Raw genomic sequence first — 14,942 nt, 5'->3', positions numbered from 1 at the left:
TGGTGGCGTGGGGCATCCCCGGCCAGTGTCGGGAGGGCAAGGAAGTACGGGCTGGGCCGACTGTCACTCCACCGCACCCTGGGCTCCGGCCCCCGGTAAACTTCCTGTTACCAGGAGGCAGATACCATCTCTGTGGCCACCAGTTCGGAAAAACGCCTAACCGATTTCTGGTTAGGAACAGTGTGGTCGGAGAGTTCCCAAGTTCGCTTGAACCTGCCGGAGAGCTGACTGCAGGCGGGCACCAGACTCGGTCCGCGCCAGGGGGATTCAAAGGTGAACCGTGTGCTGCAGGCTCCTCCCCCGAGGAGCTCATGCTCTGGTGTGGGAGATAAGACAAGTACACAAATAACCGCAATACCAGGAGGAAGGTGACAAGTCCCGAGAAAGATCTACACAGTGCTACAAAGGCACCCAGAGCGACCGGTCGTCTGTGCCTAGCAGAAACCTGGTAGACTTCCTGGGCGAGGTGGTGCCGAGCACGGTCTTGAAGGCCCAGCTGATAGACGAGGGCTGCAGAAGACACGTCCCAGCCCAGCCCAGTGCGCACACAGCGGGGAGACGTCCGGCTAGGGAAGCGGAGACTCGACAGAAACCACACACCCTGTGGGGTCGCCACTGCGTGATCCAATAGCCCGGGCCAGAGCGCACGGAACAGGGAGAAGTCCTGCACGGGAAGTGAAAGCTCAGCAGAGACCACACACCCTGTGGTACTGCCCCATGATCCAGCAGCCCAGCAGAGTCCAAGCAGACCAGAGAGGTGGCTCCCCGGAGAGGCCCAAGACCCGAGGCAACCACACACACAAGGCACTAGAGGCCAACTGAGCAGTCACAGAGGTAGCCATACCAAATTGGCAACCACAGCAACATCGTAGTTAGTCAACAGTCTCAAACCGATAGACTGTGAAACTCCCTGCCACAATGAATAAACATCAAAAAAAAAGATACCAGAAATACAAAAAATCAAGAAAGTACACCACCAAAAGTTAATAAATCTCAAACTCTAGATCCTATAGAACAAGAAGCCCTTGAAACGAGTGACAAGGAATTTCGAGTGATAATTCTGAGGAAACTGAATGAGATACAAGAAAACTCAGCTAGACATCATGATGAAACAAGGAAAAGTATACAGGACCTGAAAGAGGAAATGTACAAGGAAATCAATGTCCTGAAAAAAAATGTTGCAGAACTTGCTGAACTGAAGAAGTTATTCAGCGAAATAAAAAACACAACGGAGAGTTTAACCAGCAGGCTTGTCAAAGTTGAAGAGAGAACCTCTGAACTTGAAGATGGGCTGTTTGAAATAACACAGGCAGACAAAAAAAAAAAAGAAAAAAGAGTCAAAGACATGGAAGAAAATCTGAGAGAGATATCAGACAACCTTAAGTGCTCAAATATCCGAGTCATGGGTATCCCAGAAGGGGAGGAAAACGGAGATTGCATTGAAAACATATTCAACAAAATAGTGGCATAAAACTTCCCAGGTATAGGAAAAATCACAGATCTTCAGATCCAGGAAGCTCAACAATCTCCAAACGTATTCAACCCAAAAAGGCCTTCTCCAAGACATGTCATAGTCAAATTGACAAAACTCAGAGACAAAGAGAGAATCTTAAAAGCTGCAAGAGAGAAGCGTCACATCACCTATAAGGGAGCCCCAATCAGGCTAACACCAGACTATTCATCACAAACCCTAAAAGCTAGAAAGGAATGGGATGATATATTCAAAATACTAAAAGAAAAAGATTGCCAGCCAAGAATACTCTACCCTGCAAGGCTATCCTTCCGAAATGAAGGGCAAATAGTATATTTCTCAGACAAACAAAAACTGCGGGAGTTCACTACCACATGACCAATCCTCAAGGGAGTACTGGGTTTGGTTCCTGAAAAATAACTACCACTGCCATAGAAACCCAAGAAAAATCAAAACCCACTAGTATAATAAAAATGGCATTCATGAAGAGAAAACAAAAAAACAAAAACGCTGTCTACAACCTAAGGAACCAACAAACACAGAAACCAAACAGTAAATCAGAAAGCAAGGAACAAAAGACACCTAAGACAACCAAACAACCAATAAAATGCTAGGAATAAATCAACACCTTTAAATAACAACTCTTGGGTGATTCAAGATGGCGGTGGCTGCGGCGGCTGGCGCAGAGTAGCTGAGGTGGAAAAGGCGGCCACTGGGCCTCAGGCAGCCGGGAAACTTGTGGACCTTCCTCTTGCCATCTCTTAAGGGAGGACCACAGCTGCTGGCCGGTCGTGGGGGCTGAACGCCACTTTGCCCCTGGCAGGAGAGGCTGCCTCATATACAGGCAACAGCTTTGAAGTGTGGAGCAGGAAAAGAACTGTTTCTTAGCTGCAAAAGCGAGTCTCGAAACAGGGAACACGGCGCCAGGGCTGCTGTGGATGCAGCCAGGATCCCGGAGGCCGGGGCCGCACTGAAGGCGGTCAGCTGCCCTATTCAGGATTCGAGGTTTCAGGCCGGCATTAAAGAAGATTCCTGGGAGCACCCGAGCCGCGCCGCGACTGAACAGCCCGAGGCGGCAGCGGCCGAGAACGGGAAAGGCGGCAAACCAGAGGCAGAGTGAGCACCCGACCTCGCACAGCACTGTGAGTGACCCCTGGCCAAGCCCTGTTCGGGGGGCTGACGCCCACCCGGCTCCCGCCTGCATCACCAGGCCACTCACCGCCCTGGGGCTGCCTCCATTTTCCCAGGTGCTGGCAGCTCCGCCCGGCTCGGCCGTTGCTGAGCCTTCCCACTTGCTTGGCCCGGCGTGGGGCTTTCCGGAGCCTGCAGGCCGGCCTCCCCTCCCACTCCCTCCGCGGTTCTCTGGCGGGGCTGGTGGTGTGGGGCGTCCCCGGCCAGTGTTGGGAGGGCAAGGAAGTACGGGCGGGCCGACTGTCACTCCACCACACCCTGGACTCCAGCCCCCGGTAAACTTCCTGTTACTGGGAGGCAGATACCATCTCTGCGGCCACCAGTTCGGAAAAAAGCCTAACCAATTTCTGGTTGGGAACAGTGTGGTAGGAGAGTTCCCAGGTCCGCTTGAACTTGCTGGAGAGCTGGCTGCAGGTGGGCGCTAGATTCGGTCTATGCCGGGGGGATACAAAGGTGAACAAGTCCCGAGAAAGATCTACACAGTGCTACGAAGGCACCCAGAGCGACCAGTCGTCTGTGCCTACCAGAAACCTGGCAGACTTCCTGGGCGAGGCGGTGCCGAGCAGGGTCTTGAAGGCCCAGCTGATAGACGAGGGTTGCAGAAGACACGCCCCAGCCCAGCACAGTGTGCACAGAGCGGGGAGACATCCGGCTAGGGAAGCAGAGACTCGACAGAAACCACACACCCTGTGGGGTCGCCACTGCGTGATCCAACAGCCCAGGCCAGAGCGCACGGAACAGGGAGAAGTCCTGCACAGGAAGTGAAAGCTCAACAGAGATTATACACCCTGTGGTACGTGATCCACCAGCCCAGCAGAGTCCAAGCTGACCAGAAAGGTGGCTCCCCAGAGAGGCCCAAGACCCGAGGCAACCATACACACAAGGCACTAGAGGCCAACAGAGCAGTCACGGAGGTAGCCATACGAAATTGGCAACCACAGCAACATCTTAGTTAGTCATTAGTCTCAAACTGGTGGACTGTGAAACCCCCGGCCACAGTGAATAAACATCAAAAAAAAGATACCAGAAATACAAAAAATCAAGAAAATCTCCCAAACTCATTCTATGAAGCAAATATCATCCTTATACCAAAACCAGGTAAAGATATAACCAAAAAAGAAAACTACAGGCCGATAGCCTTGATGAATATACATGCAAAAATCCTCACTAAAATACTAGCAAACAGATTACAGCAACACATACGTAAAATTATTCACCACGATCAAGTGGGATTCATCCCATTCAACATATGCAAATCAATAAATGTGATACACCATATTAATAAAGTCAAACACAAGGATCATATGATCATCTCTATAGATGCTGAAAAGGCATTTGATAAAATTCAGCACTCATTCATGACAAAGACCCTCTATAAGTTAGGTATAGAGGGAAAGTATCTCAACATAATTAAAGCCATACATGATAAACCCACTGCCAATATCATCCTGAATGGGGCAAAGCTGAAAGCTTTTCTTTAAGAATAGGAACTAGACAAGGATGCCCACTCTCACCACTCCTATTCAACATAGTGTTGGAAATACTAGCCAGAGCAATCAAAGAAGAGAAGGAAATAAAGGGCATCCAGACTGGAAAAGATGAAGTCAAACTGTCCCTGTTTGCAGATGACATGATCCTATATATCGAACAGCCTAAAACCTCTACAAAAAAACTCTTGGAATTGATAAATGATTTCAGCACAGTAGCAGGATACAAAATCAACACACAAAAATCAGTAGCATTTCTATTCTCCAATAGTGAACATGCAGAAAGAGAAATCAAGAAAGCCTGCCCATTTACAATAGCCACCAAAAAAATAAAATACTTAGGAATTGAGTTAACCAAGGATGTGAAAAATCTCTATAATGAGAACTACAAACCACTGCTGAGAGAAACTAGAGAGGATACAAGAAGATGGAAAGATATCCCATGCTCTTGGATTGGAAGAATCAACATAGTGAAAATGTCCACACTACCCAAAGTGATATACAAATTCAATGCAATCCCCATCAAAATTCCAAAGACATTTTTCTTAGAAATGGAAAGAACTATCCAGACATTTATATGGAATAATAAAAGACCATGCATAGCCAAAGCAATGCTGAGCCAAAAAAATAAAACTGGAGGCATAACACTACCCAACGTTAAGCTATACTACAAAGCTATAATAACTAAAACAGTATGGTACTGGCATAAAAACAGACACACTGATCAATGGAATAGAATAGAGAATCCAGAAATCAACCCACACACTTACTGCCATCTGATCTTTGACAAAGTCACCAAGCCTATTCAGTGGGGAAGGGACTGCCTCTTCAGCAAATGGTGCTGGGATAACTGGATATCCATATGCAGGAGAATGAAACTATGTACATACCTCCCACCATATACTAAAATCAACTCAAAATGGATTAAGGATTTAAATATACACCCTGAAACAATAAAACTTCTTAAAGAAAACATAGGAGAAACACTTCAGGAAATAGGACTGGACACAGACTTCATGAATATGACCCCAAAAGCATGGGCAACCAAAGGAAAAATAAACAAATGGGATTATATCAAACTAAAAAGCTTCTGCACAGCAAAAGAAACAATTAGCAGAGTTAAAAGACAACCAACAGAGTGGGAGAAAATATTTGCAAAATGTACATCTGACAAAGGATTAATATCCAGAATATATAAGGAACTCAAACAACTTTACAAGAAGAAAACAAGCAACCCAATTAAAAATGGGCAAAAGAGCTAAGTAGGCATTTCTCTAAGGAAGATATACAAATGGCCAACAGACATATGAAAAAATGCTCAACATCACTCAGCATCCGGGAAATGCAAATGAAAACTACACTGAGATACCATCTCACCCCAGGTTAGGATGGCTAAAATCCAAAAGACTCTGAACGATAAATGCTGGCGAGGTTGCCGAGAAAAAGGAACTCTCATACATTGTTGGTGGGACTGCAAAATGGTGCAGCCTCTATGGAAAATGGTATGGAGGTTCCTCAAACAATTGCAGATAGATCTACCATATGACCCAGCTATCCCACTGCTGGGAATATACCCAGAGGAATGGAAATCACCAAGTCGAAGGTACACCTGTTCCCCAATGTTCATTGCAGCACTCTTTACAATAGCCAAGAGTTGGAACCAGCCCAAATGTCCATCATCGGATGAGTGGATACGGAAAACATGGTACATCCACACAATGAAATACTACTCAGGTATAAAAACGAATGAAATACTGCCATTTGCAACAACATGGATGGACCTTGAGAGAATTATATTAAGTGAAACGAGTCAGGCACAGAAAGAGAAATACCACATGTTCTCACTTATTGGTGGGAGCTAAAAATTTATAAATTCACACACACACACACACAAAAAAAAAAAAATGGGGGGGGGAAGAAGATATAACAACCACAATTACTTGAAGTTGATACGACAAGCAAACAGAGGGGACATGGTTGCGGGGAAGGGAGGAGAGGGAGGAGAGAGGGAGGTTTTGGTGATGGGCAACAATAATCAACCATAAAAAATAAAACAAAATAAAAGTTAAAAATAAAAAAGAAAAAGAAAAATTTTAAAAAATTTGTTGGATTCTGTTTGCTAATATTTTGTTTGCTAATATATTTTTTAAAGATTATTTATTTTATATATATATAATATATATGGTACAAAGTTGATTTTCAGTAGTTGTGTACAATGTGTGATGGTTAGATCAAGATAGCTTATTCATCACTACAATATGTAACCATTCTTTATGTCTGTTAAACAAATTCTCATTAACTCCCCTCCCTCTACCCCTCCCCTCTCCCTTTCCCCCTCTAGTAACCATGGTTTTCTCTCCTAAAAGTTCAAACGTGTTATTGTGTTTGTTGTTTCTCTCTTTCTCTCTGTCTTTATTTATGGGTTCAGCCCTTGCTTACGAGAACATGTGGCATTTCTCTTTCTGCACCTGGGTTGTTTCACTTAGGATAATTTTCTCCAGGCTCATCGACATTGCTGCACATGGCAGAATCTCATTCTTTCTTATGGCTGAGTAGTATTCCATGCTAGTATTTTCTTTGCATCTGCATTCATTAAGGATATTTTTTAATTTTTTAATTTTAAGTTTTTTTTTTTTTGTTTTATCTTTTACTGGTTTTGGTATGAGGTTAATGTTGCCCTTGTAGAACAAGTTTGGAAATATTCCCTCCTCTTCAATTTTTTGGAAGAATTTGAGAAGAATTAGTATTAGTTCTTCTTTAAATGTTTGGTATAATTCAGCAGTGAAGCCATCTGGTCTTGGGGTTTTCTTTGTTGGGGGACTTTTTACTACTGCTTCAATCTCATTACTCATTATTGGTCTGTTTAGGTTTTCTAGTTCTTCATGATTCAGCCTTGGTAAGTTGTATATGTCCAGCTATTTATCCATTTCTTCTAGATTTTCCAGTTTATTTGCATATAGTTGTTTGTAGTAGTTTCTTATGATCCTTTGTATTTCTGTGGTGTCAGTTTTAATGTCTCCTTTTTCATTTCTAATTATATTTGAGTCTCTTTTTTTATGTTAGTCTAGCTAAAGGTTTATCAATTTTATCTTTTTGAAAAACCAACTCTTTGTTTCATCGGTCTTTTGTATTTTTTTTAATCCCTAATTCTTTAATTTCTGCTCTGATCTTTGTTATTTTCTCCTTCTACTGATTTTGGGTTTGGTTTGTTCTTGTTTTTCTAGTTCTTTGAAGTGTAATGTTAGGTTGTTTATGTGAAGTCTTTCTTTTTTGATGTAGGTATTTATTGTGACAAACTTCCCTCTTAGAACTTCTTTTGCTTTATCCCATAGGTTCTGGTATGTTGTCTTTTCATTTTCATTTGTCTCCAGGAAGTTTTAAATTTCCTTCTTTCAGGGCCGGCTGGTGGCTCACTCAGGAGAGTGTGGTGCTGATAACACCAAGGCCACAGGTTCAGATCCTATATAGGGATGGCTGGTTAGCTCACTGGCTGAGCGTGGTGCTGACAACACCAAGCCAAGGTTTAAGATCCCCTTACTGGTCATCTTTAAAAAAAAAAAAAATTTTTTTTTAAATAATAAAATAAATAAACAATAAATTTCCTTTTTCACCCAATCATTGTTTAGAAGCATGTTGTTTAATTTCCATGTATTTGTATAATTTCTAGTGTTCCTCTTATTATTGATTTTGTTTTATTCCATTATGGTCAGACAATGTAGTTGATATGATTTCAATTTTTAAAAATTTGTCGAGACTTGATTTGTGACCTAGCATATGATCTATTCTGGAGACTTTTCCAAGTGCTGGTGAGAATTAAGTGCATTCTGAAGCTGTTGGATGAAATGTTCTATATATGTCTGTTAGGTCCAATTGGCCTAGAGTGGAGATTAATTATGATGTCTCCTGATTAATTTTCTGTCTGGATGATCTGTCTTTTGCTAAAAGGGGGGTATTAAAGTCTCCAACTATTACTGTATTCAGGTCTATTTCTCCTGTTAGGTCTAACAGTAATTGCTTTATATAACTGGGAGCTCCAGAGTTGGGTGTGTATATATATTCAGAATTGTTATATCCTCTTGTTGAATTGATCCCTTTATCATTATATAATTACTTTCCTTATCTTTACTTTCCTTGGCTTGAAGTCTATTTTATCTGATATATGTATAGCTTCTGCTCTTTCTTCATTTCCATTTGCATGAAAAGTCTTTTCCACCCCTTCACTTTCAGACAGTGTATGTCTTTATAGGTGAAGGGAGTTTCTTGTAGGCAGCATATTGTTGGTTCTTATTTTATAATCCATTCAACTACTCTGTCTTTTAATTTGGGCTTTTAATTTTTACATTTAGAGTTACTATTGATAGACAGGGACTCATTAGTGCCATTTTGTTGCCTTTTTTTCTGGTTGTTTTCTTGATCCTTTTTTCTTATCTTACTGTCTTCCTTTGTGATTGTGTGGTTTTTTTTAGCATTGTATTTTGATTTCTCACTATTTATTTTTACTAACAAAAAATGTGTTATAGTTATAACAGATTATTTTAGACTAGTAGCAGCTTAACTTTGATATCTAAGAAAAAATACACTTTGGCATCATTGTGCCCCCTCCCCCCACCCCTTTTTATATTTTGTTGTTTCAAACTACATCTTTTAATATTGCCTATCTCTTATATGGTTGTTTTATATATTACTGTCTTGCTAGCTTTGTCCTTTAGTCTTCATACTAGCACATGAGCAGTTTACTCACCACCCTTAGACACTGGAGTATTCTGAGGTTGTCTATGAACTTACTTTACTAATGACTTAAGTATTTTCAGATTTTTCTTGCTGTTCCTTAGTGTTGTCTTCTTTCAGATTAACAAACTCTCCTATTTCTTGTAAGGCAGGTCTAGTGTTGATGAATTCCCTCAGCTTTTTTTCTGGGAAACATTTTATTTCTTCATATTTGAAGGTTAGTTTTACTGGATAAAGAATTCTTGGCTGATAGTCTTTTCAATATCATCCCATTCTCTTCTGGCATGTAGGACTTCTACTGAGAAATCTTCTGCGAGATGTATTGGGGTTCTGTCAAATGTTATGTATTTCTTTTATTTCGCTGTTTTCAGTATTCTTTCTTTTTCTTTCATTTTTGATAATTTGATTATGATGTGCCTTGGGGTGTTCCTCCTTGGATGGAATTTGATTGGCAACCCCTGAGCTTCCTGTACATGGATGCTGTCATCTTTCTCCATACCTGAGAAATTTTCAGTCATTATTTCCTTGAATATCCTTTCTACATCTCTTCCTTTTTCCTCTTCTTCAGGTATGCCAGTTATGTGGAGATTATTTCACTTGAGGGAGTCCCATATTTGCTGTGTTTCTGTTGCATTTTTTCTTATTCTTTTTGCTTCTCTGATTTGATAATTTCATATATTTTATCTTCAAGCTCACTGATTCTTTCCTCTGTTTGATTAAGTCTGCTGTTGGAATTTTCTATTGAGTTTTTCATTTCAGATAATGTATTCTTTATTTCTAGATTTTTTAAAAATTGATTCTTTTGTCAAGTTTCTCATTCTGCTTCTGGATCGCTTTCCAGATATCATTTAATTTTCTATCTGTATTTTCTGGTGACTCTCTGAACATCCTTAAGAGGGTTATTCTGAATTCTCTGTCAGACATTTCATACATCTGCTGTTTCTCTCGGTCCATTGCTGGTGCTTGGTTTCTGTCAATGGTGTATTAGTCCATTTTGTGTTGCTTATAACAAAATACATGGAACTGGGTGATTATAAAGAAAAATGAAATTTATCACTTACAGTTTCTAAGGCTGGGAAGTCCAAACCATCTGGTGGTGGTGATAGTGACCCAGGGATCTCACATTGCAAGATGGTGGAAGCAGAGAGAGCAAGAGAGAGACAGACTCTCTTCTTTTAAAGCCCCCAGAACCATGCCTCTGACCACCATTTTTAATGCATTCACTACTGCAGGGTTCTACAGTCTAATCACCTCTTTAAGGCTCCATCTTTCAGTTACTGTAATAGAATTTCCCACCCTCTTAACAGTCACAGTGGGGGCTAAGTTTCTAATACATAAAACTTGGGGGGACACAATTCAAGCTTCAGGGAGTTTTGTGGGGACATAATTCAGTCTACTACAGATGGTGTCATGTTTCTCTGTTCTTTCTCAGTCTTTGTGTCTTTACACTGATGCATGGGCATTTGAGACCCTATCTCTTTTAGGTTTTATACCTGTTCTTTGGTGGTGTTATACCTTTACTGGTTAATATCAGAGCTTTGTCTCTGGTCTGGTGTTTTGCTTTGTTTTCTTTTTTCAGTTCTGTGGTGGACTATTAGCCACCACTACCATTTAAACTCTGCACTGTAGCTAGTTTGTTGTCCTTTGGTTAATTCCAAAATTGGGAGAACTCCCTGTGGGAACCAGCATTTGAGCTCTGTGGTTGAGCTAAATTTCTATTTTGCTGCTGATTCTCTGGGGAAGGCTTTTTGTGTGGATCAGGTTTTAATTGTTGGCTTTTTAATCACTTCTGGGTCTTGTGAGGTCAGATACACCTGGGCTGTGTGGAAATTCTGCCCCAGGAATGAGTCCGTCCAGCAAACTGCATCCCCTGCAGTTTTGTCACCTTGACTAGCCTCCACTGAATGGGCCTGTGCCAACTGGAAGGAAGATCAGCTGCTCACATTGTGCCCCAACATTCCCCTGGTGGACCAGCCTCCCCCCACACTCCATACACTTTCCTTGGGGTGTGCCATGCACAGGTCCCTCATGGTGACCCACCAGCCTCTGGGTGGTTCTTTTCTTTGGTTGGCTGCAGCCCCTTGCTCCTATGTGAGTCCACAGGAATCCTGTGTGGTGGCCTGGAGGCTGGTATGGTGCACTCCGAGGCCGTCTTCTCCCCTGCAGACTCCAAGAAACTTCACACAAAGGGCTCAGTTGTGGCTTTTGCTGGCTCCTGTTCCATGTGCTGCAGCTTTTTTCTTCCCCTCACCAGGCTGGCCTGAAGTGGTGGGCCTCCAAACAGTTGGAGTGGTCCCTTCTCTCTCTCACTGTGGCTTCTCCTGCCTTCATAAACTCCATAGGCCTCTCCTGCTCTTTTTTCTCTTTCGTGTTTTAAACACAGTCTTTCAGTTTACTGAATTATCAGGAGTTCTTGCAGGGAACTAAGCCACTTGTGTCTGCTGACTCACACTTAATTTGCCTGATTTTTTAAACTATGGGAAAGTCTGTGATTGGACTTTGGAAGTACAAGGCACTTCTGTGTGTGCATTTGTCAGGTGCCCCAGGCCCTGGGGTCCACTGGCATGGGAGTAGTTTTTACACTTATTTCTTGCATAACTTTTAAGAGGAGATAGCTGCTCTGCATCCTAAAAGGGCATCCCCAAGCCATTCTCCCCCTTTCCCTGCTTTGGTGACTCCACTGTATCAGGATGGCTTCCTATCAGATACATTTAACCACCTCGCTTACTTCTCCAAAACTCACGACCTTAAGAGACTCCTACCTGAAGACAACCAGGTGACAACTCAGTTCTTTTCTCTGTGGCCTCATTAGTGAAATTCAGGACACACTCTCAGTGATGGTGGGACAACCTGCACTCTCGTCAACTGAATTCTGTTTTATTGTTTTTTTCAGACTCGTTTATGTTGCAGGCCGGGAAGGCCACATGCTTAAAGTGCTCTCTTACATTAGCGTCAAGCGCCTAACTCCAGCCCCTGCCATCATCTTTTATGTAAGTATGAATTCCACCATGACAACACCTACCTTTTTCTTAAATTTAATATTTAAATTTTTATTGACGTATAAGGAACATAGAAATATATGCACAAGCATGTATGTAAAGCTCAGTGAATTATTACAAATTAATACATGTGTGTAACCAAAAAATAGGACAATGCCTACCTTAATTTGGATGGCGAATTAGATGTGAACTGCTAAGCCCAGTGGTTTTCAGGTTCCCTTATTCCTTGACATGAAACAGATGTATAAAAATATCCCTAGACAATTCAAACAATTTACCTGATTTCTACTCCTTTTTCTGATTTTATCCACGAAAGATATTGTTTGAATCTTCCAAGCTTGTACCTTCTATACTTCTTATATGTATGTATATTTGTCTGTTCTGGGTCCTTGGTAACAAACTATATAGAAGCCCATTAGCTTACAGGAAAGGAGAATATAGCATTTTACAAGACGGTTACTGACAACAACCTCTCATCGTGGTCTCAGAAGTCATGGGACTCCTGGGCAGTAAAGGCCCTTTGACATCTTCTAAATGAAGTTTCTCAGTGGTGGATAGTTCTTGGAAATTGAACTGTTCTGGGCGCTGAGAGACCATCCACATTCCTAGTCTTAGGGCCAGACTACGCCCCCCAACCCGCAGAGAACCATTACTCTCTATCAGCATGGTCACTGTGAAGATAAGGCAACAGATGAGAGAATCGAAATACACGTCCAGGGCCACGCAACTAATGTGGGTCAAGATCAGACCTGAGTGTCATAGTCTAGGGTCCTTGCCCATAATGAAAACTTTCTTTAAAAAAAAAAAAAAATCATACTTATGGGGATGGCTTTATATATATATATATATATATATATATATATATATATATATTTTTTATATTTATATATATATATATATAAAATCACTTCAAAGATTAAAAAATTTTCCAAGTCTTTCCTGTCAGACTTCAAAAAGAACAGCGATCATAGCCAAAGTCAGGTTTAACTCCAAGTATAATGGGATACATAGGAAATTTTTTCCACACTAACGTGTTTATCCACAGGAAAACCTGCTTCAGTCTTCTTTGAAGTGGTAAGAATAATGTTTTATGTACTAATGACCTAAAAATTCATTCCTCTTTCTATTACTAGGGTATCATAGCAACCATTTATATCATCCCTGGTGACATAAACTCATTAATCAATTATTTCAATTTTGCTACATGGCTATTTTATGGCTTGACAATCCTAGGACTCATTGTGATGAGGTTTACGAGAAAAGAACTGGAAAGGCCTATCAAGGTAAGTTTCGAGTCCCAAACGTCACAAGTGGCTTTGGTTTCTTAAAATGAATTAGATAGAGGTCACTATTTCAAATAGTAGGTGTGTGCTTGCTTTTTTAAAATTTATTTTATTTTATATTTTTTAAAATTTTATTTTATTTGTCAATATACAATGTGGTAGATTATTGTGGCCCATTACCGAAACCTCCCACTCCCCCCTCCCTCCCAATAACCTCCTATCTGTTCGCTTGTTGTTATCAACTTCAAGGAATTGTAATTGTTGTGTCTTCTTCCCTCCCCCCCCAGTTTAATTGTGTATTTATTTATTTTTAGCTTCCACAAATAAGTGAGAACGTGATATTTCTCTTTCTGTGCCTGCCTCTTTTCACTTAATATAATTCTCTCTAGGTCCATCCATGTTGTTGCAAATGGCAGTATTTCATTTGTTTTTATAGCTGAGTAGTATTCCATTGTGTAGATGTACCACATTTTCCGTATCCACTCATCCGATGATGGACATTTGGGCTGGTTCCAACTCTTGGCTATTGTAAAGAGTGCTGCGATGAACATTGTAGAACAGGTATACCTTCGACTTGATGATTTCCATTCCTCTGGGTATATTCCCAGCAGTGGGATAGCTGGGTCATATGGTAGATCTATCTGCAATTGTTTGAGGAACCTCCATACCATTTTCCATAGAGGCTGCATCATTTTGCAGTCCCACCAACAATGTATGAGAGTTCCTTTCTCTCTGCAACCTCGCCAGCATTTATCATTCACAGTCTTGGATATTAGCCATCCTAACTGGGGCGAGATGGTTTCTCAGTGTTGTTTTGATTTTCATTTCCCGAATGCTGAGTGATGCTAAGCATTTTATCATGTTTATGTTGGCCATTTGTATATCTTCCTTTGAGAAATGCCTATTTAGCTCTTTTGCCCATTTTTTAATTGGGTTACTTGTTTTTTTGTTGTAAACTTGTTTCAGTTCCTTGTATATTTCTGGCTATTCATCCTTTGTCAGATGTATATTTTGCAAATATTTTCTCCCACCCGGTTGGTTGTCTTTTAACTGTGTTGTTTCTTTTGTTGTGCAGAAGCTTTCTAGTTTGATATAATCCCATTTGTTTATTTTTCCTTTGGTTGCCCGTGCTTTTGGGGTCATATTCATGAAGTCTGTGCCCAGTCCTATTTCCTGAAGTGTTTCTCCTATGTTTTCTTTAAGAAGTTTTATTGTTTCAGGGTGTATATTTAATTCTTTAGTCCATTTTGAGTTGATTTTAGTATTTGGTGAGAGGTATGGGTCTAGTTTCATTCTCCTGCATATGGATATCTAGTTATCCCAGCACAATTTGCTGAAGAGGCAGTCTCTTCCCCAGTGTACAGGCTTGGTGCTTTTGTCAAAGATCAGATGGCTGTAGGTGTGTGGGTTGATTTCTGGATTCTCTATTCTATTCCATTGATCAGTGTGTCTGTTTTTATGCCACTACTATGCTGTTTTGATTATTATAGCTTTGTAGTATAGTTTAAAGTCAGGTAGTGTTATGCCTCCAGCTTTATTTTTTTTGCTCAGAATTCCTTTGGCTATGTGTGGTCTTTTGTTATTCCATATAAATATCTGGATAGTTTTTTTCCATTTCTGAGAAAAATGTCACTGGAATTGTGATGGGGATTGCATTGAATTTGTATATCACTTTGAGTAGTTTGGACATTTTCACAATGTTGATTCTTCCAACCCAAGAGCATGGGATATCTTTCTGTCTTTTTGTGTCCTCTTTAATTTCTCTCAGCAGTGGTTTGTAGTT

The 14,942-nt window shown here is 41.1% G+C and overlaps 1 protein-coding gene across 1 annotated transcript in view; it reads left to right on the top strand.

Annotated features, from left to right (window-relative positions):
- SLC7A9 (solute carrier family 7 member 9) overlaps positions 1-14,942 on the top strand; it is a 40,696-nt gene that overhangs the window by 16,162 nt on the left and 9,592 nt on the right. The window contains exons 9-10 of the mRNA XM_063109931.1: positions 11,771-11,867; positions 13,010-13,159. Of these exons, the coding sequence (XP_062966001.1) occupies positions 11,771-11,867; positions 13,010-13,159 (247 nt within the window). The remainder of the gene's footprint in view (positions 1-11,770; positions 11,868-13,009; positions 13,160-14,942) is intronic.

Source organism: Cynocephalus volans, chromosome 10 (genome assembly GCF_027409185.1).
Source record: "Cynocephalus volans isolate mCynVol1 chromosome 10, mCynVol1.pri, whole genome shotgun sequence".
Taxonomy (NCBI): Eukaryota; Metazoa; Chordata; class Mammalia; order Dermoptera; family Cynocephalidae; genus Cynocephalus; species Cynocephalus volans.
The sequence above is the reverse complement of the archived record's forward strand: the minus strand, read 5'-3'. Positions and strand labels throughout refer to the sequence as shown.